We start from the raw sequence: 24,604 nt of genomic DNA on the forward strand, positions 1-24,604 counted from the left end.
GGTTGAGAGATGCCGAGCCTGCGCATGCGTAGGTGGCACAGTGGGCGTTGGTGAGGCGTTTAACTGCTGCACCGGAACGTTTATCGCTAGCAGTTGTCACTGGCCGGAAGGTTGGGGAAAGTGCACAGGTTCTGGAAAGGGCCAGACGGAGTGTTTCCGGTGTGCGGAGAAGATGGGTCGGAGCCGGAGCAGGTCCCCGGACAGGCGGAGAGGTGACAGCACAGGGTCTAGAGACAGTCCTGGGCCGGGGAGAAGGGTCCTGGGAACGAGGGATGTTCTTCCTTGTCGTCCATTCACTCCACGCACTGAGCTCATCTGTCCTGCTGGCCTTACACAACCGAGCTGCTCTTAAAGTAGATCTAAAGGCAATTTCATTTTTCTTAGTGTTGTCTGGAGTGCAGAGGGATTGTCACCTATCAGTTGTTATAGCTGTCTGTGTCCCTCTTAGGGAGATTCACCCGATTTGTCCTGTTTATTATTATTATACAGCGCCAACAGTTTGCTCAGCGCTTTACAATATAACGGGAAACAATACAGGTCAATACAAGAGGGTTAGGAGGGCCTGATCCTGGGAGCTTACAATCTAAGATGTTTACTGTTATGAAAAGAAAATCCTACATTTAGGGTTGTCCCCAGTACAGGAATAGAGGGGAAATCTTCCAGTGGGGACACTAGTTCTGGTGATCTGGGTGGTCTCAAGGGATTACCCTCACTTTGGAGGGATTATCTCTCCCTCCGTTTTTGGCTATGGGACAGGAAGTGAAGGGAAATCTCCTAAATGGGGCTCAGATAGCAAATTAAAAAAAAAACCCGGCAGTGGTTATAACCCTCCCTTACTCTATACAATTTTTTTTTTAAATGTTGCCTTTAGTTCTACTTTAACTGCTTCCCACCCAGTCTGTAGTACAATGATGGCTTAGCGGGACCGCTATTGTCCTGGGAGGACGTCTTAAGACATCCTCCCATTTTTGGCGCGTGGCAATCGGTGGTGGGCTGTGTCACTTGGACTCAGCAGATCACCAATCACTGTAAAGAGCCAATGACATAGGCTCTTTGCCATGTGATCAGCAATCACAGCTGATCACATGTAAACAGGAAATGGTGGTTATCAGCAGACCTCTCCTCATGCTCTATGAAGAGGCGGTAAGCAGCAGTCCTCTGAAGGGACATCCACACTGACAATCAGGGCACTGATCATCAGTGCAGCCCCATCAGTGATGCCTATCAGTGCACATCAGTAATGCCTCTCGGTGCACATCAATGAAGGGGAAAAATTACTTACTTATAACATTTTATAACAGAAACTAAGAAAAACTTTTTGTTGTTTTTTTTCATTTATTTAGCAAAAAATAAAAACCCCAGTGCTGAATAAATACCACCAAAAGAACGCTTTATATGTCTCAAAAAAAGGATAAAAATTTTATTTTGGTGCATAACCACGTAATTGTCATTCAAAGTGCAACAGCGCTGAAAGCTAAACATTGGCCTGGGCAGGGAGGGGTGAAAGGGCCCATTAGGCAAGTGGTTAAAGTGGTATTAAACCCAAAACCAAAAATTTAATATGTTCGTAGTAATCATTAGATGTGGCGGCTGCATCAGTTTTCTGAAAGCAATAACAAATTGGAGCCAATCTCCAGTTCACATTTTACAATTGGAGTAAGCAGTTTTTTTCCTTTTGGGATCAACATTTTGCCTGAATAAAGTCAAGCATTTTAATCACCCCTGCCAATATTGAATGGTCTCATCCATATAAACTGATGCATTCTGCTGGATGGGTTGTACTTACTTTTTTATTGGACATGTTTTATAGCAAAATGTAAAACAAAATATTTTTTTCTCTCAAAATCTTTGGTCTTGTTTCATTTGTAGAGAAAAAAAACCCAGTGGTGATCAATTACCATCATAGATGCAGTGTGCAGGAGTTTTGGAAACCTCACCAAAGCCACAGGACCTCATAAAAGTTTATGGGAAAGTGCAGTGTGAAGCAGCCCTAATACAATAGATAAACTCACTCTGCTTGTGGTGTTCTGTTTGCAGTATACATACACATGTAGCTTTTTTTTTTTTTAGTATAACTTTTTTTTTTCTTTTGGATTGTTAAGAACGAAGACGTTCCAGATCTACTTCCAGGGAACGCGAGAGGAGGAGACGAGAGCGCTCAAGGTCCAGAGAGAGACGGAGAAGTCGTTCACGATCTCCTCACAGGCGTCGCTCTAGGTAAATGAATATGTTTAAAAAATATATTTTTTTTATTCCAGGTTCAGTATTTACTGGAACAGCTTATGTGATGCTTTTTCTGAAGTTACATGTATTTGTTATTCTTCAGATACACAACAGAATTGCACATTGTTTTTATGATTTCTTTATTTCTGTATTTGGTTTTATCTGTTCATTTGAGGTTTTGTCAAATGTTATTATTATTATTATACCGGATTTATATAGCGCCAACAGTTTGCTCAGCGCTTTACAATATAATGGGAGACAATACAGCAACAAGACAGTTCAATACAAGAGGGATAGGAGGGCCCTGCTCCTTGGAGCTTACAATCTAGGAGTGGATGTTCAATGCAAAGAGTCAGATGCGGTAGTGTAAAGCACGCTGCCACTGGACTCTAGAGCAGTGGAGACAAGTTCTCTGGAGTGACGAATCACACTTCTTTGTATGGCAATCCGGTGGCCAGGAGAAGTTCCCTGACTGCATTGCGCCAATTGTAAAGTTTGGTGGAGGGGGGATTAGGGTGTGGGGTTGTCTTTTAGGAGTTGGGCTTTGCCCCTTAGTTCCAGTGAAGGGAACTCTTAAGGTGTCAGCATACCAAGACATTTTGGACAATATCAAGCTCCCAACTTTGTGGGAACAGTTTGGGGATGAATATAAGAAAAAATGATGTAGCGCTTACACAATCAAACACTACTATATTACATAAATCCTGTATATAAGTGACTTAACACAAACACATGAAGTGAATATATACAATGGTGATTATTCATATACGTGCAGCCTGTGGGCTGTAATCCCTACACAAACTGTGATCACTCAGGGATAGGTGAAAATTAGTGATCAAAGAATAAAATGATACAACCTCCGGTGACCACACTTAAAATGAAAATGATCTCAATGAGATCCTGAAAATTAAAGTGAAAAAATAGTCCTAGGATGACTATACAGGTGCCCAGAAAAAAGGGACCCAGGGATGGTCCAAGTGATACTAAAATAGAAAAGGTCCAATGGGGACTAACCCATAAGCAAAACCAATATCAATAAACGCATGTGTACATAAACACAAGTAACAAAAAATGCACATCAATATATTGAATAGACACACAAAACGCATGCGTGATCGTGTTAAAATAATGTCCCAATGTGAATCAATAATTTCAGGAACAACGCATGTTCCTCAAATGCAAAATAAGAAAGTCCAACTAAATGGTGTTTAAAAAACACCTAATCTTCCAAAAAAACACCCCTAAGGGGTTAATCCTATGCATTGTGTAAAATAGGATGTTTGATCCTGTCTTCTATGATACTCCCATTCTTCCACAGTCCCCAATCCATCTGCTGATATAACAGAGCCTTTGGGGGGCAAGTTACACATGTTCAGTTTGGTGTGTGTTGCTAGAGAGCTTTTTTTTTTTTTTTTTTTTTTTGGGAGAGTGCATGTTATCAGCACAGGGCCAATCAGCACTCTTCAGACAGAGGGTCAGGAGTCCTGCAGCCGCATAGGACAATCAGGGGAGAATGAAAACTCCTACAAGCTTTAACCAGTGCTCTGCTGGACACTGATAAAAGTCACAAGACTGCTCTAACTGCTGATGAGAAAGAGTATTTAGCAGTTTATATTTACTGGAATAATTGCTTTTCCGTGTTCAATTGTACTGTGGGAGACCAGATGTAGTGAATGCAGGGTTATGGGTTTAGTAATAGCTTAACTTCTATAGTTGGGAAAATACTGGAGAGTTTAATAAAAGACCATTTAGATGAGTTATTGCTAGAAAAAAATATTTTAAATAACAGACTGCATGGATTCATGAAAAACAGAAGTCAAATAAATCTGATTTCTTTTTATGGGGAGGTAAGCAAAACCTTAGACAAAGGAGTGGTTGTGCAGAGATGTTGAATTCCTATCGCCCGACGCCTGGGACATGCTGCTGCCCAAATGTTTCCACACAGTGCCATCCTCTGTGCAATGTGCACTGCATTACATTCATTGGAGCACAGAGGAGACATCCAGAGTCTTTTATACCTTAAATGTCTCAATAAAGAGAACCTGTCACCAAAAAAATAAGGTAATTTATTGCTTTTTTGTACCTTAAAATTAACTTGTATTTTTTTACTGAAATTTTGTGGTAATATCATGCGACATATGAAATTGGAACTAGCACTGTTTTATTCTCTAGGTTGTCTGTTTTTAGAAAATATATAATGTTTGGGGGTTTTGCGTAATCTTCAGACCTAAAATGATTTTTTTAAACTTGTGCAAAAAACGCAAAAATGGCTTGGGCAGCCCGAGGATAAGCCCAACACTCCCCTTTTCTGAGGAGCACCCAATCGGTGCTCATTACACTGGAAGGTCTCTCCCCTCCCTGCTAGTCCCCAGGTGCGGTGCTGGAGACAGGCAGGGAAGGGAAGAGGGGATAAACAGCGCAATGTTAAAATTATTACATGTTTAAGTCACCATAAAACCCCTTTTGTTTTTAAGACATTCCTAAAATCACCTCTGACTTAAAGTGGAGCTCCACCCAAAAGGGGAAGTTCCGCTTTAGGAACTGCTCCCCATTAAGGATTGATACCTTTGGGGGGCAGGGGGGAGTGGGTTCCCAAATTTGACAGGTACCCACTCCCACTTCCGGTCCGATCGCCTAGGTGATCGGAAGCAGAAGGTGTCCTCCCTCCCTGTAGTCTTTTGGGACATGTGACAGGTTCCAGCAGACTAAAGGACCATTCATGAAGCGCAGCGCTACTCACGCATGTGCAGTGGGTACCTGTGCCCAAACTGAAGATGCCGGCCTCCTGGAATACAGGACGGCCAGTGAAACGGGCTGTGGGACACACACCGTGGGACCGAGGGACGGGTAAGTGGCTGTTTTTTAAAAGTCAGCAGCTACAGTTTTTGTAGCTGCTGACTTTTATTTTTTGACAGGGTGAGTGGAACTCCGCTTTAAATACGAATTTGGTTAAAAAAAATATTTTTTTTAATCTGGACAACTAGATTGTCACAAGGGACAAGTAGATTTGGACACCGATTTAGTCCCTGGACAAGTAGTTTTTTCTAACATTTCCACACCCTTGCTGTGGATATAATATACTTGGATTTTGCAAAAGCATTTGACACAGTTCCCCACACACGGCTAATGTGTAAGGTAAAGTCTGCAGGCTTGGAAAAATCCATATGTAAATGGATAGAAAACTGGCTAAAAGATCGTATTCAGAGAGTAGTGGTTAATGATTCATACTCTGAATGGTCTGGGGTCATCAGTGGTGTACTCCAAGGTTCAGTGTTGGGATCCTTACTTTTTAATATATTTATAAACGATATAGGGTCTGGGATTATAAATCCCATTTCAGTCTTTGCAGATGACACCAAGCTGTGCAGTGGAATAACGTCCTTACAGGATGTCTCCAACTTACAAGCCGACCTCAATGCACTGTTTAATTGGGCAACTATGTGGCAAATGAGGTTTAATGTTGATAAATGTAAGGTTATGCACTTGGGGGATAAGAATATGCATGCATCATACATACTAGGGGGGGTACAACTGGGGGAATCAATGGTGGAGAAGGATCTGGGGGTTCTGGTAGATCATAAGGTTAATAATGGCATGCAATGCCAAGCTGCGGTTTCTAAATCGAGCAAATTTCTTTCTTGTATTAAAAGAGGTATAGACTCCAGAGAGAGATATCATATTACCCCTGTACAAATCATTAGTAATGCCTCATCTGGAATATGCAGTTCAGTTTTGGGCACCAATTCACAAAAAGAACATTGGGGAACTGGAGAAAATACAGAGAAGGGCTACCAAACTGAGGCATGGAGGAGCTCAGCTATGAAGAAAGATTAGAGGAACTGACTGTATTCTCTCTTGAGAAGAGGAGATTAGGGGGGGGGGGGTATGATCAACATGTATAAATACATCAGTGGTGCATATAGTGAACTCGGTCATCCTGAGGTCATCACAGAGGACAAGGTGGCACTCTTTACGTCTGGAGGAAAAGAGATTTAATCTCCAAATACGGAAAGGTTTCTTCACAGTAAGAGCTGTAAAAATGTGGAATAGCCTCCCTCAAAAGTTGATTCTGGCCAGCTTAATGGATTGCTTTAAAAAAGGCCTGGATTCTTTCCTAGATTCACTGAAAATAACTGGATACTAACATTTATAGGTAAAGTTGATCCAGGGAATATCTGATTGCCTCTCGGGGGATCAGGAAGGAATTTTTTCCCCTGCAGGAGCAAATTGGATCGTGCTTTGCTGGGTTTTTTTTGCCCTCCTCTGGATCAACTGTGGGTATAGGATTTTAACTTTTTTTTTTTTTTGTACAACTGGATGGACTTTTTTCAGCCAGACTAACTATATAAGAGGCTTAGAGAGGTGGGGGGTGTAAGCAGGAGGCAGAGAAACAGCAGGACACTGAACTCCCTAGTGCAGGGGGGCGTGTCAGTACAAGTCTTACCATTGGAGTACAGGCAGACTGTCCTTCCAAGTAGAATGCAAAGAGGGATTCATGTTGAGATGTCCTGACCTGGTCAGTTTTATAGGAAAGCAGGGGGACTAGCAGGATCACCAGATATTTCGCACAAAGGAACAATGCTAATGGAACGGGATACATTTTAATACAAATACATGGTAACACAAACACGTATGAGAAATGTGAAATGTTGGGGTAATGTACCTGTACGAATAACAGAACAGGCATAGAGGGTTTTGTGGGAAAGTGTTAAAAAGTATTGGATTGTTTTGATTTATATACAACCTTTTTGTGGAAATCTGCCTTTCATACAGAAAGCATGAATGCACTGCAGTGATTTTTTTTTTTTTTCTTTTAATTGTGTTTTCCAGGTCTCCCCGCAGACACAGGTCCTCTTCCCTCTCGCCAGGTAGGCTAAAGGAGAGGCGTGATGATGAGAAGAAAGACTCTAAAGATTCAAAAGTGGTTAAGGAAAGGCAGATAGCAGGTTAGTGTGTAAAATTTTCTTAAGGGAAATTTAGTTTGGTTTTGTACATACTTGCTTATTTTGTTCAAAACCATTTATTCTTCTTTTTTTTTTTTTTTTTTTTTTTTTTTAATTAAATGGACATGAAATTTTGTGTATTCTTTAGGAGCTTTGGGCTGCTTATCACTTTTCTTTGCTATAAAAAGCCTCTTGTTTACAAAGCTCAGTAGTTCAAAGTGGACCTTGCACTAAAAATGCAAGAGCCACTTATTTGTTTACCCTGGAATGCTGAATAGCCCGAAACTCAAGAAAAGACATCCCTGCTCTGTTGCTGAACATCTGATTGCAAGATTTGGGATACTGAGTATTTTCTGGGACCTTGCTGGAAGGATGGTGTTATCGCCCTCTGCAAGTATGTTAGTGTCACTAAACCTAATTTTTATATATATATATATATATATATATATATATATATATATATATATATATATATATATTTTCCATGCCTTCATATGAGGTCACATGGACACCTGGAAATAGTGTCACACAGTATATTGTGAAATTTAAGTTGAATGACTGTGCTGATTCCACTACATTCTGAAGTGACTATGCTGTACTCCCATGTTATCTCAGTTCATTCATGACAGCTCTGCCCACCCAGCTTCACACACTGGATAATTGAATGACAGCGGGGACCGGGCAATGCAAAGAGAAAAAAAAATGCATGCTTGCACACAAATAATGGAAGTCAGCATAGCTTTTCCTCATTTATTAAGCTCTGGAGCAACTGCCCTTGCAAAGTGCATAGTTTATTTTCCTTTGGTAAGTCAACCCAGATGAGTCTTAGGAGTTGTAAAGTGAGGAGTGACGTGCATCTGACCATAATATACGTTAACTGCTTGTAACTAAAACCCGGAAGTTTGGGGGGGGGGGGATGTAGTGCGACACTTTTTAACCTTTTTTTTTTTTTCTTTATTTTTTGCAGTGTTTTGACATTGGGTAGGGAGGGCAACGTAGATAAGTAGAATTTTTTTGTATTGCATAGATACCTTTTTAGTGAGCTTGTCATGAAAAATTATTTAAACTGCTTCTTTTAGAGAATGTTAGTTCCCTGGCTGTCATGTTGATGCTTTGGCTTCTTCAAAATTTTGAGCCTCTAAACTGGAACTAGTATAGAGATAAGGAATAGTGACACTTTACTGATGCTTATTTACACCTTGTTTTCTCCAGGTCTGTGACTGAAAAGTAACACAAAGCTAGGGAGCTAGAATTTTAATTAGGAGGGCTTACAGTGGCAGCTACTGTACTGTGACCCACAAGAGCGGTATGGCCAAAAAAGCTTTGGCCATATGTCTCCCTTTAACTTAACACACTACATTACATCAGGATTATGTAAATAGGCTGTAAATGTCTTCGTCCAAGGTTTATTGAGAGAATGTCTGAACAATGCAATTATTGTGTGTTGTCCCTTTTTAAAGATGGATTCCGTTAATAATAAAATTTTAAATAGTTACATTGGTTCATCTTTGAGTAATGGTGTCTACTTCAGTGATTTCCAGCTTCCAGGGACATCAGCCAGGTATGGTACTGTATATCCAAGCTGAAACTTGTGTAACTATGTGCACTGCTGAGAAAAATTAAAGGAACACTTTTTAATCAGAGTATCAAGTCGATTAAACTCCTGGGATATTGATCTGGTCATTTAAGTAGCAGAGGGGGTTGTTAATCAGTTTCAGCTGCTTTGGTGTTTAAGAAATTAACAGGTGCACTAGATTGGCAACAATGAGACGACCTCCCAAAACAGGAATGATTTTACAGTTGGAGGCCACTGACGTTGTTTTTCCCTGCTCATCTTTTCTGACTGTCACTAGTTTTGCATTTGGCTAGGGTCAGTGTCACTACTGGTAGCATGAGGCGACACCTGGACCCTTCAGAGGTTGCACAGGCAGTCCACCTCCTCCAGTGTGGCACATCAATACGTGCCATTGCTAAAAGGTTTTCTGTGTCTCCCAGCACAGTCTCAAGAGCATGGATGAGATTCCAGGAGACAGGCAGTTACTCTAGGAGAGCTAGACAGGGCCGTAGATTTCCTTAACCCATCAGTAGGACCGGTATCTGCTCCTTTGTGCAAGGAGGAACAGGGTGAGCACTGCCAGAGCCCTACAAAATGACCTCCAGCAGGTCACTGATGTGAATGTCTCTGACTAAACAATCAGAAACAGACTTCATGCTGGTGGCCTGAGGATCCACAACCTCTTCTAGTGGGCCCTGTGCTCACTGCCCGCCACCATAGAGCCCAATTGGCATTTGCCATTGAACACCAGAATTGGCAGGTCCGCCACTGGTGCCCTGTGGTTTTCACAGATGAGAGCAGGTTCATCCTGAGCACATGTGACAGACGTGAAAGGGTCTGGAGAAGCTGTGGAGAATGTTATGCTGCTTGTAACATCGTTCAGCATTACTGCTTTGGTGAATCAGTGATGGTCTGGGGAGCCATATCCATGGGGGGACGCACAGCCCTCTACATGCTAGACAATGGAACCCTGACTGCCGTTAGGTATCGGGATGAAATCCTTGGACCCATTGTTAGACCCTACACTGGTGCAGTGGGTCCTGGGTTCCTCCTGGTGCACGACAATGCCCGGCCTTAAGTGGCGAGAGTATGCAGGCAGTTCCTGCAGGATGAAGGAATTGAAACCATTGAATGGCCCCCACGCTCGCCTGACCTAAATCCAATAGAACGCTTGTGGGATATCATGTTTTGGTCCATCCGATACCGCCAGGTTGCACCTCAGACTGTCCAGGAGCTCAGTGATGCCCTGGTCCAGATCTGGGAGGAAATACCCCAGGACACCATCCTTCATCTCATTAGGAGCATGCTCCAACATTGTCAGGCATGCATACAAGCACGTGGGGGCCATACAAACTACTGAGTACCATTTTAAGTTGCGGCAATTAAATTTTAGCAAAATGGACTAGCCTGCTGCATCATTTTTTCACTTTGATTTTCAGGGTGTCTTTGAATTCAGTCCTCTGTAGGTTGATAATTTTCATTTCCATCAAACGATGGGGCATCCGTACGTTCCTAACACATTACCCAGTCCATATCAGTATAGATATCCAGCATGATATTTTTTCCCCATTGAGATCTGATGTGTTCCTTTAAATTTTTTGAGCAGTGTAAAAATATAACATGCCTGGGGTTGATCTTTAAATAATTCATTTTGCTCTAGTAATTCTTAGTGGATAGCACTTCTGCCTTGCAGTACTAAGGTCCTTGGTTTAAGTCCCAGTCAGGACACTATCTGCATGGAGTCTGTGTGTTCTTTCTGTGATTGTGTTGTCTTCCTCTGAATGCTCCAGTTTCTTTCCACGCTCATGAATGCTGGTAGGTTATTTGGATCCTTTCCAAAATGGCCCTAGCATGATATTTTATGGAGTGCGCCATACCTTACCATCTTGCCTTACCATCTGCCCTAACAGCAGATAAAATGCTTTGAGTCTCCAGGGAGAAAAGCACTACATCAATAGCTACCTGGAGCTGGCCACACTGTGCTCTCTATACCTAGTGCGGTCAGTTTTTAATAGGAAAGCAGAGGGACTGGCAGGAACACTAGGGATTTCACACAAAGGAACTTTCATACAAAGAGAACAGGATACTTTTTCATACAAGTACACGGTACAGCAGTCGCATATCAGGAATATGAAATGTTGGATTTATATTTTCTTCAATGCTTGCACTACCAGGTCCCGATGAAGTACTACCCTGACAGCTGGGGGTTCTATACACAATCCGGTGGCTGCAGCTTCCGGGATTGTGCATAAAACTGACAGGCAAACTCCTGCATGTCAAGCAGTCAGGTGGCTGCACTGCCCCCCCCCCCCCCCCCCCGATCTCTTTCACAGCCCCTTGTAATGCCCCCAAACAACAACCCCCCCACCCACACTAGCTCCAGCAATTTATCTGGGTTCTGCTTGCCCATCTGCGGGCCCGGGGTGCAATGCAATACATTGTGTAGCCCAGAGGAGACATGCAGGGTCAAAGAGAACCTGTCACCTAAAAATCATCACACAGGGGACTTTGTAAACCCCCTGTAATGGGAAAAAAAGTAGCGTTAAGTATAAAAATGTATTGCAAAACAAATCGCTATACCCAAGCACATAACATTCCCCCCTTCAAAAAAATTTGGAGTACACACACACGCAAGTAAAACCGTAAATGTACACATTACGTGTGAAACGTCGATTGCGATACACATATTGCCACACGCCGGAGTAAGAGCAAAAATTCTAGCACAAGACCTCCTCCATAAAGCTAAACTGTGACCTATAACAGCTTTTGAAGCGTCACCTATAGAAAATATAGGGTACTGGAGTTTGTCGCCATTTCATAGGCGCACACAAATTTAAGATTTGGCATGTTGGGTATCTATTTACTTGGTGCAACCTCATCTTTTATATTTTACCAAATATTTGGGTAGTTTATTGCGTTTGTTGTCCTGAAATTCACTTTAGTGTGTTTTTTACTGAAATATTGCATTTCCTAGACCTTTGCGGTAATATCGTGTGATATAAAAAGTTGGAACTACCACTATTTTATTCTCTAGGGTGTCTTCTTTCAAATATATGTCTTGGAGGTTTTGTGTAATCTTCAGGCCTAAAATGATTTTTTAAACGTGTTCAAAAAATGTAAACAATTCTGGCAGTGAAAGGGTTACGCCGACTGTCGGCTTGCAGGTTCTGTGAATTGTATGACACAGCAGTGTTTACTCACAGTGTATAGTGATGTGTCATAGTATTCAAGGGAGTATATGTGTGGGGATCTTCACAAAATAGGTTTACAAAAGGTAAGATTGTTCAGATAAAAATACCTGAAATAAAAAAAATTTAAATTCAATGAGAAAATGATTGATTTAACATTTTGGACTGTGGATAATTTAGAAAGCAATTTAGTGGGTAGAATTAAAACATTGATCCCACATGTCTAATATTTGCAATATTTGTGAACATGATCTCTTTATTTTCTGCAGCTGAGGACCTGGAGGGAAAAACAGAAGAGGAGATAGAAATGATAAAGCTCATGGGTTTTGGCTCTTTTGATACTTCTAAGGTAACAGTGATTTTTTTTTTAAATTTTTTACCACCATGCAAACATAACTCCATATCGTAAATTTGAGTTAGATCCACTGCAAAATATGTGTTTACTGTTTATTGTGGATAACATAATAGTAGAATGAGATACAGCTGAGGGTAATGTCATGTAGCAGGAATAGCAAAAGTCACCCCCAATGACTGTATAGAAAGCCCTGAGAGCATCACATACTGCCCCTGCCAAAGATGCTAAAAGATAGAGGAAAGCAGAATGTAGGATGGGGAAGGAAAAGGGGAGGAAGAAAACAATGGGCAAAGGAAAAGCAAGAGAGGGAAGGGAACACGGAGAGAAGGAAAAGAGGAAGAGGTAAGGGAAGGACATGAGGGAGGCATGATGATAGGCAAGAGGTGCTTTCCAGCATAGGGCTGCTGCCAGTAGTAGTGATAGCAGAGCTGAACGGGGATTCTCAAGGCAGTCTTAGGACAGTAGAATGTATCAGACAGTACTCACAAAACTAAGATGCCTCTCTCTGATCAAGCCAGTCTAAGACCGCTTCCGCATTCTCGGAAATGTACACTTCATCTTCTCCAACCACCCGAAGACGTGCTGGATATAACATGACATGCTTGATGTGGAGGACACACAGGTGATGTTTCATATCCTGGAACCTGGAGAACTGGCATTGTACCTCCACAAAAAAAAAATCTGAATTCCTCGATTTTTGAGGTGTGGTGATAGGGAATGATGCCCTTTTTCTCCTGTCAGGTGAAGAATAGCATCATGGTCCCTGTAGTTAAGGAACCTGGCAATAAACGCTCGAGGTGGAGCCCCTGAGGCCGATTGCTTAGCCGCCATGCAGTGTGCTTGCTACACTACAGCTACAAATGATGGGGAGAAAGCCGCTCTTCCAAAAGTAGTAATGAGTAATTCCTCCAGAAAGGTAGCAGGATTGGTGCCTTCTGCTCCCTTTTGAAGATCTACAAAGAAAAGGTTACTGCACCTCAAGCAGTTTTCCAAATCATCATGCTTTTGCGTGAGCTGAACAAGCTGCTGTTGCATTTGCCTGGACATGTCTTGCGGTGGGGGCAAGGCATCCCCTGCTCTGCTTAGCCAATCTTCAGCCTCAAACTCTGTCCCTTAGCTTCCGAAAGTCCTGGTGGATTCAAGAGATGTCCACCTTAACTTCTTCAATCTTAGTTCTGAGAGTTACCTGACAAGCTGAGATGGCTTCTAGGACTTTAGCAGTATGAGGCACTGGCGACTCCAGCTCTGAAGGGGAGGCTCTGCTATTTTCCCCCTGCTGCCTCCGCCACTAGAATCTTTAAAGTGGCTTTCTGCGGTGGAGACACTTTGAGTAAGTGAGGAGGTGACACCTGGCTAGTAGTAGAGTGATTGGCACCACAGAATACTCGACAGGATGAGAGAAAAGGATTTCACCAGTTCCGGAGCTCAGCTCTCACACATCTCACTCATGCAGCTCCAGTCCACACCCTCCTACCTAAGAGTAGAATAACCTAATTAAATTTTTGAACAAGAAACAAAATGGTGTAGGGCTACTATTTTAACTTAGTCTATGTACCAATTAATTAACAACATTAAACATAAACTATTTTCAATGCATTAATAAATCCTCCTGAGGAAGTCTCCTGTCTGACTGATGAAATGCATTGGCATGGAGCCTTGGATGACGTCGGCACGCTCACTGCCAATCGAGAGCGCCGTATCTGTGTTAATGGCCCAGAGGTAAATGCTGGCATAGTTCAGTTTCATGCTGTTATATGTGCGTGTGCTTAAAGTGCACTGTATAATGTGAGTTTTATTCTGGAAGAGTGGGTTTGAATAAAGGTGTTTTTAAACACTACTACTTCAAACAGTACTATGGAGTACTATGGCGCTTTTCTTTTCTGTTTGATGCTGTGGCTTGGAGGAGCAGAGAATAAAAGGTGCAGCTCCCTGGAGGACAAAGGATCCCATTTAAAGGGATGACCTTACATCTTATGTGGGTCTTAAACCTAAGGCGAGAGCACAACAAGTGTTGGTGATTCACAGAAGGTGGAGGAGTGGATTGAGCACATCACAAGGATGCACACTGGAGGAAAATTTAGAAAGACGCAGGAGAGACTGTGTTTCACATGAACAATTTTATTAATGAATGAAGAATGGTTTGTTTGAGGTTTAAAGTTTTTTTTGTTTTTAATTAGTAATTGGGAAATAATGGGTACATAGACAAGATATACCGTAAGTTAAAATAGCAGCATTACACTGATTTTGTTTTTTATGTTTTTGTATACGTATGAGAGAGACATATGGTGCGGGTGGCTGCAATTTTTGTTTCTATAGGTTGGCCTAATTTTTAATTTATTTTTTTTTTGTAATAGCAGTGCAAAATGTTTTCTTTGGGCAAATGAAATTTCTGATTAATAGTGTAAACTCACAGATATGTAATAAAGGGAAATGTTATTACTGGATAATAAGACCACACTGGAATTTGCATCTAGAGCGAGTCTCTGTGTAATGTAGCTGTCTTTTGCCAGGCAGAATTGTCATCCTTTTTGTTTTAAATAAAATGGTTTTATTCCTTTGTTGCAACATGGAGGATTCTTATCCTTCTCCAAACAGCTGGACTCCCGCATGCTATACAGGTATCGCCAATTGTTTGAACAGAGACCTTAGCCCATGGTTATGAATGTCAAATGAAAGTGGGGACATTCCACAGGCTGATTGTTCCATCAAGGTTCTTGTGTACAAGCCTGTTAGATTTATTGGCATTTGTAGGGGCACAAAAAAAAAAAAAAGGCAAAGGATAAACAGCAATATCACTTGTGGCACCAATGAAAGGGCAATGGGCTCACACAACATGGTCATGAGACACAAGCTTGAGGTCAGGGGTTACCACCTAAAGCCTCAATTAGGAACTATTTGCATCTGAAGGCCAACAAATTTGGAATTTAAGAGATATCCTTTAATGGCTAAAATAAAAGTTAAAGTTGCTACCTTTTAAATGTATAAAGCCTGACAGAGGGATCTAAATGATCCCAGAAAGCTTGCACCTTTTAATACCTTATATCACTCAACAAAGGGTATCACTTAAACTCCAAATATTCTGCATTAATTGATGGCTAACACGGTACAACACTCTACTACTTTTCTAAAGGCCACATAGCATACCCACTGTAAATTCATGATGACAATCTTTTCTTTCTCAATATGGTGTCTTTGAATTTTCTTCCTGTGTATATATTAATTCCTCTTGAAATTCAGTAACCACATGCTACAAATTTGTCCGAACTTTTCTATAAGCAAGGGTTATATTTGGTGGAAATATCATGTGAAAACAATTAGATTAGAGGTATAGGGGTCTTTTTTCTGTAGTTGAATTTTGTTCACACATGTCTGCATACCATCGCACATGTATGATATGGTGTTAACAGGGCACATAGGACACAATTGATTTCTATGCAACCTGTTCACATCATGCATATGCGTTGGTGTACAGGAAAGCACAGCACAATGAATATGGTGTAAGCGCAAGTGCTAATGTAATGGGTGACATAGTCAACCTTTTAATAAGGTGTGAGGGGCCAGGCATGTCCAAGGTTAGCTTTTGAAAGGAGAGGCAAGATTCTGCTGCCCTATGTGACTAATGACTATTGCTTGCAGTGTTCCTCTTAAAAGTTCCCTGTTTGAAAACATTTACTAGTTATCATTTGCTAAAAGATGCTTAAATCGGAACTTCACCCTAAAGGAGAAGTACCACTTAATGCCCCTTTTCTATTTTTGGCACTTTTGGGGAGGGGGACGACACCTGCTCCCACTTTCGAAACTCTCCGATTACCACAATACCCCCCCCCCCCCCCCACCTGTAACCTTCTGGGACACACATCACAAGGCCATTCATAAAAAGCAGCATGGCCCGCTCTGTGGCCAGCCGGCCATGAAAGCAGCAAGGAATCCTAGTCGGCTGTTCAGAGTAAACATGCCGGTGCCAGGTACTCAAAGAATCAGTTCAGGTGAGGACGGCACTGAACCCCTGGACTGGTGAGTGTCCTTTTTATTAAAAGTCAGCAGCTACAGTATTTGTAGCTGCTGATTTTTATTTATTTATATTTTTCAAACAGGGCAAAGAAACACTTTAACTACAATATATAATAACATGTCCACCAACTTCACCAATTTTTTGCAGGCATTTTTCTGAAAACACTATGTTTTATTGTAACCATTTGCTTAGTGTTTGTCGAGTATTCTGTTCTTTTGAATTGCAATGCAAAAAGTCAAAATGAATGTCATCTGTGCATGATTCATAAACGGATAACAGGGTGTGCTGAAACTTGTAGTGATACATTAGCCAGAGGTGCCAGTTCTGCCCTACAGAGAATAGTCAGATATGCTGTTCCTTCTGCTTTATACTGTGCAGTAAGCTCTATTTCTGCTGGTCATGTCTCTGTCCTGTACAGATAAGACCTTGTTCTAATAGCCCTCTTTAATCTGTTCTTTTGCAGGGAAAGAAAGTAGATGGGTCAGTTAATGCATATGCAATAAATGTGTCACAAAAACGAAAATACAGGTAAGGAATCGAAGTGTGACTGCTGGATTAAATTGTTCAAGCTTTGCTGGCAAAGGGACCAGTATGAGTGGTAACCATGTACTTTGTAAATTACAGTCCATTATGTTCAGCAAAACCATCTGATTGTTTGGACTGCTAATAGTGTAATATATTTTCATTACAAACACATATGCAGAGTTTCAGGTTGTTACCCTAACATCTTTTAAAATGATCTCAGTGCTTATCCCTCTGCATATCTGTCTAGTCAGTCCGTCCTCCCATCCATCCATCCATCTCCTTTTAAACTATCCATCCGTGCTTATAGATAGCTGGATTATATCTGTCTATCAGTCATTCTTCATTGAATGAAGCACACAGCATTTGTCTGTAGGAGGTGTACATTGATTAGACGGAGGCAATGTTCAGTGTAACACAATGGTTTCCAGGCAACAGTAACAGGCACACATGAGGAAAAGCACATGTATAGAGGAACGGGAAAACCCAAGATTTTGTCATTTTACAATTACTGTTTTTTTTTTTTTTCACAATCTAATTGATGACATTTAGAGCACATTTACAACTACCCAGTCATTAAAGCGACATACGTGTTACATGCCAGTCAGTCTGCCCACATGTAGTATGCAAGTCATACGTTAATCATTGCGTGAAAGTACATTAATATAGTATGACTTGAAATCATCAGTATACATTACATAGTTTATTCCAAATTGGTAATGGAATTGGTAATATTACCGTGCCTATTAGTATTCATACCCCTTGAAATTTCCGACATTTTGTCATGTTATAAGCAAAAATGTAAATGTATTTTATTGGGATTTTATGTGATGGACTAACAAAAAGTGGCACATAATTGTGAAGTTGAAGGAAAATGATAAATGGTTTTCAACATTTTTTACAAATAAATATCTGAAACGCGTGGCGTGCATTTGTATTCAGCCCCCGTTACTCTGATACCCCTAACTAAAATCTGGTGGAACCAATTGCCTTCAGAAGTCACCTAATTAGTACATAGAGTCCACCTGTGTGTAATTTAATCTCAGTATAAATATGACTGTTCTGTGAAGCCCTCCGAGGTTTGTTAAGAGAATGTTAGTGAGCATACAGCATCATGAAGGCCAAGGAACACACCAGGTAGGTCAGGAATGATGTTGTGAAGAAGTTTAAAGCAGGGTTAGATTATAAAAAAGAAAAAAAAAAATCCCAAGCTTTGGACATCTCACGGAGCACTGTTCAATCCATCAAAATGAAAAGAGTATGGCAAAACTGCAAACCTACCAAGACATGGCTTTCCACCTAAACTGACAGGCCGGGCAAGGAGTGCATTAATAAGAGAAGCAGCCAAGAGGCCCATAGCAACTCTGGAGGAGCTGCAGAGATCCACAGCTCAGGTGGGAGAATCTGTCCACAGGAGAACTATAAGTCGTGCACTCCACAATTCTGGCCTTTATGGAAGAGTGGCAAGAAGAAAGCCATTGTTGAAAGCCATAATAAGTCCCATTTGCAGTTTGCAAGAAGCCATGTGGGGGGGACACAGTAAACATGGAAGAAGGTGCTCTGGTCAGAAGAGACTAAAATTGAACTTTTTTTTGCCTAAAAGCAAAATTCTATGTATGGTGGAAAACCAACACTGCACACCACCCTGAACACACCATCCCCACCGTGAACTGTGGTGGCAGCATCATGTTGTGGGGATGCTCTTCTTCAGCAAGGACAGAAGCTGGTCAGAGTTGATGGGAAGATGGATGGAGCCAAATACAGGGCAATCTTACAAGAAAACCTGTTAGTCTGCATAAGACTTGAGACTGGGGTGGAGGTTCACCTTCCAGCCGTACAACGGCCCTCCTCCCTTGGCAACTGATACACTCCCACGGTTTCAACTACCACCTCTACGGCGATGACACGCAAATCTACCTCTCCACCCCTCGCCACACCCCTTCAGTCTCCGCTCGTATCACCCGCCTACTGAATGACATTTCAGACTGGATGTCGCTCCATTTCCTCAAATGAAAACCCAACAATGCCACCATCAGTCCCACCCCACAAGCCAAAGTCCTAGGTGTCACTATAGACTCAAATCTGTCCTTCCAACCCCATGTCCAATCGCTGGCAAACTCACGCAGGCTCCACCTCCGCAACATCTCCAAAATACGTGCGTTCCTAATCCCAGACACTACTAATCAACTCATTCACTCCCTTATTATCTCACGACGCGACTACTGCAACTCCCTCCTCACCTGCTTACCTCATCACAGACTATCCTCGCTTCAGTCTATCCTGAACTCTGCAGCCAGACTCATCCACCTTACTAACCGCTCCGCATCTGCCACCCCCCTCTGTCATTCCCTCCACTGGCTTTCGATTGCCCAACGCATTAAATTCAAACTACTAACTTTGACGTACAAAGCCATTCATAACACTGCCCCAAACTACCTCACCGACCTGATACCCAAATACCACCCAACCCGTACTCTTCGCTTCTCACAAGACGACCTACTTTCTAGCTCCCTGGTCTACTCCCACTCCCGACTGCAGGACTTCTCCAGGACTTCCCCCATCCTCTGGAACTCACTACCCCAATCCATCAGAGTGTCACCTACCCTCCTCACCTTTAGGCGCACCCTGAAAACCCATCTCTTCAGGGAAGCCTACCCTGCCCTCACCTAACAGCCGATCTCCTCCACTCCTCCTACCACTCCATCCCCCACAGCCACCTCCTCCTGTACCACTATCCTCTCCATCCTAGATTGTAAGCTCGAAAGAGCAGGGCCCTTGCACCCCTCGTGTATTGTTTTGTTACTGTATTGTCTCATGTACTGTCCCCCACTATTTTGTACAGCGCTGAGCAAACTTTTTGGCGCTATATAAATACTGTATAATAATAGTAATAACATACAATGGAATGGTTTAGATCAAAGCATATTCATGTGTTAGAATGGCCCAGTGAAAGTCCAGACCTAAATCCAATTGAGCATCTCTGCCAAGAATTGAAAATTGCTGTCCAGACACTTTCCATCCAATCTGACAGAGTTTGAGATATTTTGCAAAGAAAAATGGGCAAAAATCTCACTCTAGATGTGCAAAGCTGGTGAAGACATACCCAAAAAGACTTGCAGCTGTAATTGCAGTGAAAGGTGGTTCTACAAAGTATTGACTCAAAGGGGCTGAATACAAATGCACGCCACACTTTTCACATATTTATTTGTAAATAATGTTGAAAATCATTTATCATTTTCCTTCTACTTAACAATTATGTGCCAGTTGGTGTTGGTCTATCACATAAAATCCCAATAAAATACATGAAAAATATGGACAAGTTCAAGGGGTATGAATACTTTTTCAAGACACTGTATATTTAAAGGCTAGTTTTCTCCTTTTATGGAAAAGTAATAAATGTACATCTTTTTACAGGAAAAAAATGTAAATGTATTATTTTTTCAAAATAACCTGCAAAGCATAGCACTCACAATCAGTGGGTGGTGCAATGTCGAGCTCTTGCAAACTCTTCCTCCTATCTTCCTTTCAGTTAGAAAGATGGAGGAAGTGTAAATGAACTACAAGTGTGCTGATTGCCATACTTGTGTTCCTTTGATAACTACACTTTTGTCTGCTTCAATGGCAGACCAGAATTGTAGTTCATTAATTCATGGATCTCTGTCAATGAATGACCCAGCTGTGTGGGCAGAAGTGACAGTGGCTGTGGGGGGGGGGGAGATGAACTCCCGCAAGCTGTCACGGGGAAGAGGATTAGTTCTGAAGGGACAAGAGGCAGGTGCTTAGCAACATGTTACATGTAATACCCTAAAAACAGGTGAAACATGTTCCAAAAGCTTTTAAAGGAAACCTCTGTGGTAGATTCCGGTGCTGGTCTCGGAAGACTGCAGGACCATTCACAAGGCACAGTGTGGCTCATGCATGCACAGTGGGCAGCTGGCTGTGAAGCTGCTAGGAGTCACAACCAGCTGCCCACCATTAAGATGTCAGCGCTGGGGACACGCGAGTGTCTATGTATTAAATGTCAGCAGCTACAGTTTTTGTAGCTACTGACTTTTAATTTTTTACATAGGTGACTGGAAAACTAAACATTTTCTGTTTGATAAACAGCTGCGCAAATATTGTGTGACATGAAAAAATTGCAACAGCCACCATTTTATTCTGCATGCAGTGTAAGGATGTGGCTTTTAGTTGGTATCAGCCTCTTGTAGCCCCTGTGCAGCAGAGCTCAGATTGGGGGAGAGGGAAGCAACACAGGGAGCCAATCAGGTATACTATAGAGCAAGGAGTATACTGATAGGTGAAGAGAGTAGAGTGACAGAGCGATGTGTTACAAAGGGTACTAATTCGTCTTCTACTCTCCAGTCAGAGGGAGGGGGTGGGAAGGGGATCTGTAAGTGAAACTATAACTGAGAGATCAGATTCCTTACCTGCTAGACAGGGTCATGCCATCTGACAAAGTTGTTTCAGGACTTGATGGATAGAAAAACTAATTCTTTGGCAGGTAAAACGACCATCATACATATATTTCATCTGTGTTTCTTAGCTTTTTGCCTGGAGTTCAGCTTTAAAGCCGGCCATACATGGATCGAATCTTAGCTGATTCAGCAGGGAGCGGCCAAGATTTGATCCATCTGTGGACAGGTCCATAGATTTGATCCATCGATCGATTTTGGTACAACCAGCATGTCAGATTTTTTTGCATGCGATGTTTGCCAGTGGCTATAGCCACTAGCAGCAATCGCTGTCTTCTCCTAGCAGTGACGAGCATTTTTTTTTTCCTGCAACCCGTTGTTGCAGGAAAGAAATAGCATTATCTATAGCCTGCCTTATTTGTATAGAAGAAGAAAAAAAAAAACCTTAACAAGGTCCCGGTGTAAATGGATTATCTGCTATTAGAACTGAACAGCTAGGCATTGGATGGTCAGGAAATGTCAGACGGGCTTAACTGGAAACTGATACTTAATGCTCTTCCTCTCTCGCTTTGATTGCAGGCAATATATGAACAGAAAAGGCGGATTCAACAGACCCCTAGACTTCATTGCCTGAATCTTGAAAGCTACAAGTTGGACATTTGTACTGTATATGTTCTCGGAAGTCTTTTTACAGTGCACCTGAAAGGAAACCTGTTTTGAAAGCGAGAGTCATTGCTGTCTCCACATTAAAAATCTATTTGTCTGGTTTAAATACTTTCTCTGAACCTGACCTAAAGCAAAACTACCAGATCAGGGACATCAGAGAAAATTCCAAATGGCATATTGCTCCAGGTCCGGTCACTTAGAATACTAAAAAAAAAGTTGAATCAACATGACAGCCAGGGAATTTACATTTAAAGAAGGGGAGGTCTGCATTGGCAGCTGTCATATTTTTTCCAGTACAAGATATCTTTAATGCATCTGATCACTAGTTCTGTGCGGTATGACATTGTTTTGTTCACTCCAATGTTATGACGACAGTGTGAGGACCCAAAATAGGTGATCACTGAAGCATTCTTTACTCGTGTACCTGTTAACATATGTGAAATGTTTCTGCTATTTGTCATTGTTTTTCATAGTAAAAATACAAACATTGTTTTAAATTACAACTTAAAACTCTTTATTTAGGATCCGTGGAGCTGTGAATGGTTTAAACCTGAATCAAATGCTTTTATTGACGCTGTCAAAGAAATCTGCTTCCACTCTTGTCCTAGCAATGTCAGGTGCTGCTTGCATGAGAGACTGGTTTCCCGTGGTATCGCACCTTATGGTGGATGCTCCATAGGAATATGTAGACAATCTGTGACTATTGAGAACATTGGCCTTGGCAGAGAAGCAGCTCTCACTGCTGGAAAGGATGGAGGTAGAATCTCCATCTGAGAACACAAAGGACAGCAACAGATAAAACCTGTTCAGCCCATTCAAAAGTAGAAAAATAGAAATGCCTTGGGTAAATAAGGTCCTTCTGCTAATAATAAGCAAGTGACGTGTCATACCAGGCATGCTTAGATATGCAGTTCTTTGTCAGCTGGGAACGTACCCTGTTTTAAGGTGAATACTTTTTTTTTTTTTTTTTCAGTTTTTCCTCATCTTGTGTATTTTACAATAAAATGTTTACAATAAAAAAGTGACATTTTTGGAAAGATCATAAGAACACTATCCTGAACTGATAGAGCTATTTCTTGCAACCAGTAGGTAAGTAACTAATGCCATTCAGGAAATTTGGGTGTGCTGATATCAGTAAGGTCATTCAAATGTGCCTTAATTAGTAACACCACTGTTTTGGGAAAAAATATAGCATATACAATTGTTACACAAGCCATGTTGTAAATTTTAATGTTATTGAAAATAACCTTTCCACAGCATAATTTTTGCAGCATACGTTTCTCTGAAACTGAATGCAATATGGTAACCTGAAGGCCTTCTATACACAGTGACAGAAATGTAATTTTCTGCATGTGTGATTGGCTCGCTGTTTTTTTTCCAGAAATCTGCACTTGGATACAAGTCAGATTTTAGGCCCCTGCAACAAAAATTTCATTTTGGTGAGATTCCTAAAGGGTTAATTATTGGTAAAGGGATGAGATCCTGCAACTTTCCTCATTAAAAAACAAAGTGCGTCAGCTGATTAATATTGAAAAAGTCACTCCCCTTCAGTTTCACTCTGCAAACAACTATTTCTTCAGAGCAGAAACACGTAGGAATCTGCAACAAAGTCTGTTAAAAATCCACAGAATGTACAGTATTATGATCACTCAGAGGGGTTTGTTTGTTTGTTTTTTAACTCAAAAAAGGAGTTACTCTTTAATTAGAGGGTTTTGTTTTTTTGCTGTGCACCCACCAGTGCATATCAGGATCAGTGTACATCCTAAAATCTGTGTGCATCATCAGTCACATTCACAGGAAAGTGTGAATGGATGGCTATTATTGGTTCTTGCATAATTATAATTTTTTTTTTTTTTTACATCCAGTGTTCAGTATGTAAGTGGCCTGCATTGATTGTTCCAGTACCACAAGCAAGCATAGTCCAGGATCACCAATATAGCAGATACTCAGAATATACATATGCAGTACGTACATAAGCTTTGATAGATTTAAAAAAAAGTATAGTGTGGGAAACTTTGTGCTTTACATGCATCTCAAAGTTTAATTTTGACTGGGAGTGTACCTGTAAAACATTACTATACATAATTGCAACTTTTAGAATACGAAGTGTGTCCGCTTTTGTTGAAACATTTTGAAAGCTGAGTTCCAGCCTTTTTTTTGAACTTCAAATATTTCAAAAGCCCCTCCAATGTACAGTGCGAAATGGAAATAATGTTTTTGTTTGTTTGTTTGTAAATACCTTAATTTAATTCTTTGGGCGGCACTTCCTGTCTTGGCCGCCTAGACGATGACATCATTAGGCGATTCCCATTGATTCCTGGGATATCGGCGTCATCTATCCCAGGAGTCTTTGGGAAGCCTAATAATGTAATGTGATTGACAGGTTGCCATAGCAACAGGGTGGGTACTTCCGTGACACCGACATTGCTACGGCAACCTGCACTAAACACAATAAGCTCGAAAGAGCAGGGCCCTTGACCCCCTCGTGTTTTGTTTTGTTACTGTATTGTCTCATGTTCTGTCCCCCACTATAATGTACAGCGCTGAGAAAACCTTTTAGCGCTCTATAAATACTGTATAATAATAATAATGCGCTGCGCAGTGTCATTACTGTGCAGGCTCGGGATCGGGAGGTGCATGCTGGGTAGCCAGCTGCACTGAATCCTGGAAAAAGACAAGTGGGCTTCAGATGCCCACATCCTAAATGGCCACCTGCCTGCGTCTGAGA

At 41.5% G+C, this 24,604-nt stretch overlaps 1 protein-coding gene across 1 annotated transcript; it reads left to right on the forward strand.

The window, feature by feature from the left end:
- Positions 1–34: 34 nt before the first annotated feature.
- On the forward strand, positions 35–22,379 carry SNRNP27 (small nuclear ribonucleoprotein U4/U6.U5 subunit 27). Its single transcript, XM_089687176.1, has 6 exons — positions 35–212; positions 2,103–2,217; positions 7,054–7,169; positions 12,179–12,258; positions 16,740–16,804; positions 21,790–22,379. The coding sequence occupies exons 1-6, from the start codon at positions 173–175 to the stop codon at positions 21,842–21,844; spliced, it is 471 nt and encodes a 156-aa protein (XP_089543302.1). The 5' UTR covers positions 35–172; the 3' UTR covers positions 21,845–22,379.
- Positions 22,380–24,604: the final 2,225 nt, after the last annotated feature.

The sequence above is a fragment of the Staurois parvus genome, unplaced genomic scaffold (assembly GCF_062004578.1).
Source record: "Staurois parvus isolate SC_StPar_1 unplaced genomic scaffold, SC_StPar_1.0 ptg000420l, whole genome shotgun sequence".
Taxonomy (NCBI): Eukaryota; Metazoa; Chordata; class Amphibia; order Anura; family Ranidae; genus Staurois; species Staurois parvus.

Excerpts from the sequence above, each read along its gene's own strand:
- SNRNP27 (XM_089687176.1), top strand. The coding sequence starts at position 173 with ATGGGTCGGAGCCGGAGCAGGTCCCCGGACAGGCGGAGAG. Across the intron at positions 213-2,102 it reads GTCCCCGGACAGGCGGAGAG|AACGAAGACGTTCCAGATCT; the intron begins GTGACAGCACAG and ends TGGATTGTTAAG. Across the intron at positions 7,170-12,178 it reads TAAGGAAAGGCAGATAGCAG|CTGAGGACCTGGAGGGAAAA; the intron begins GTTAGTGTGTAA and ends TATTTTCTGCAG.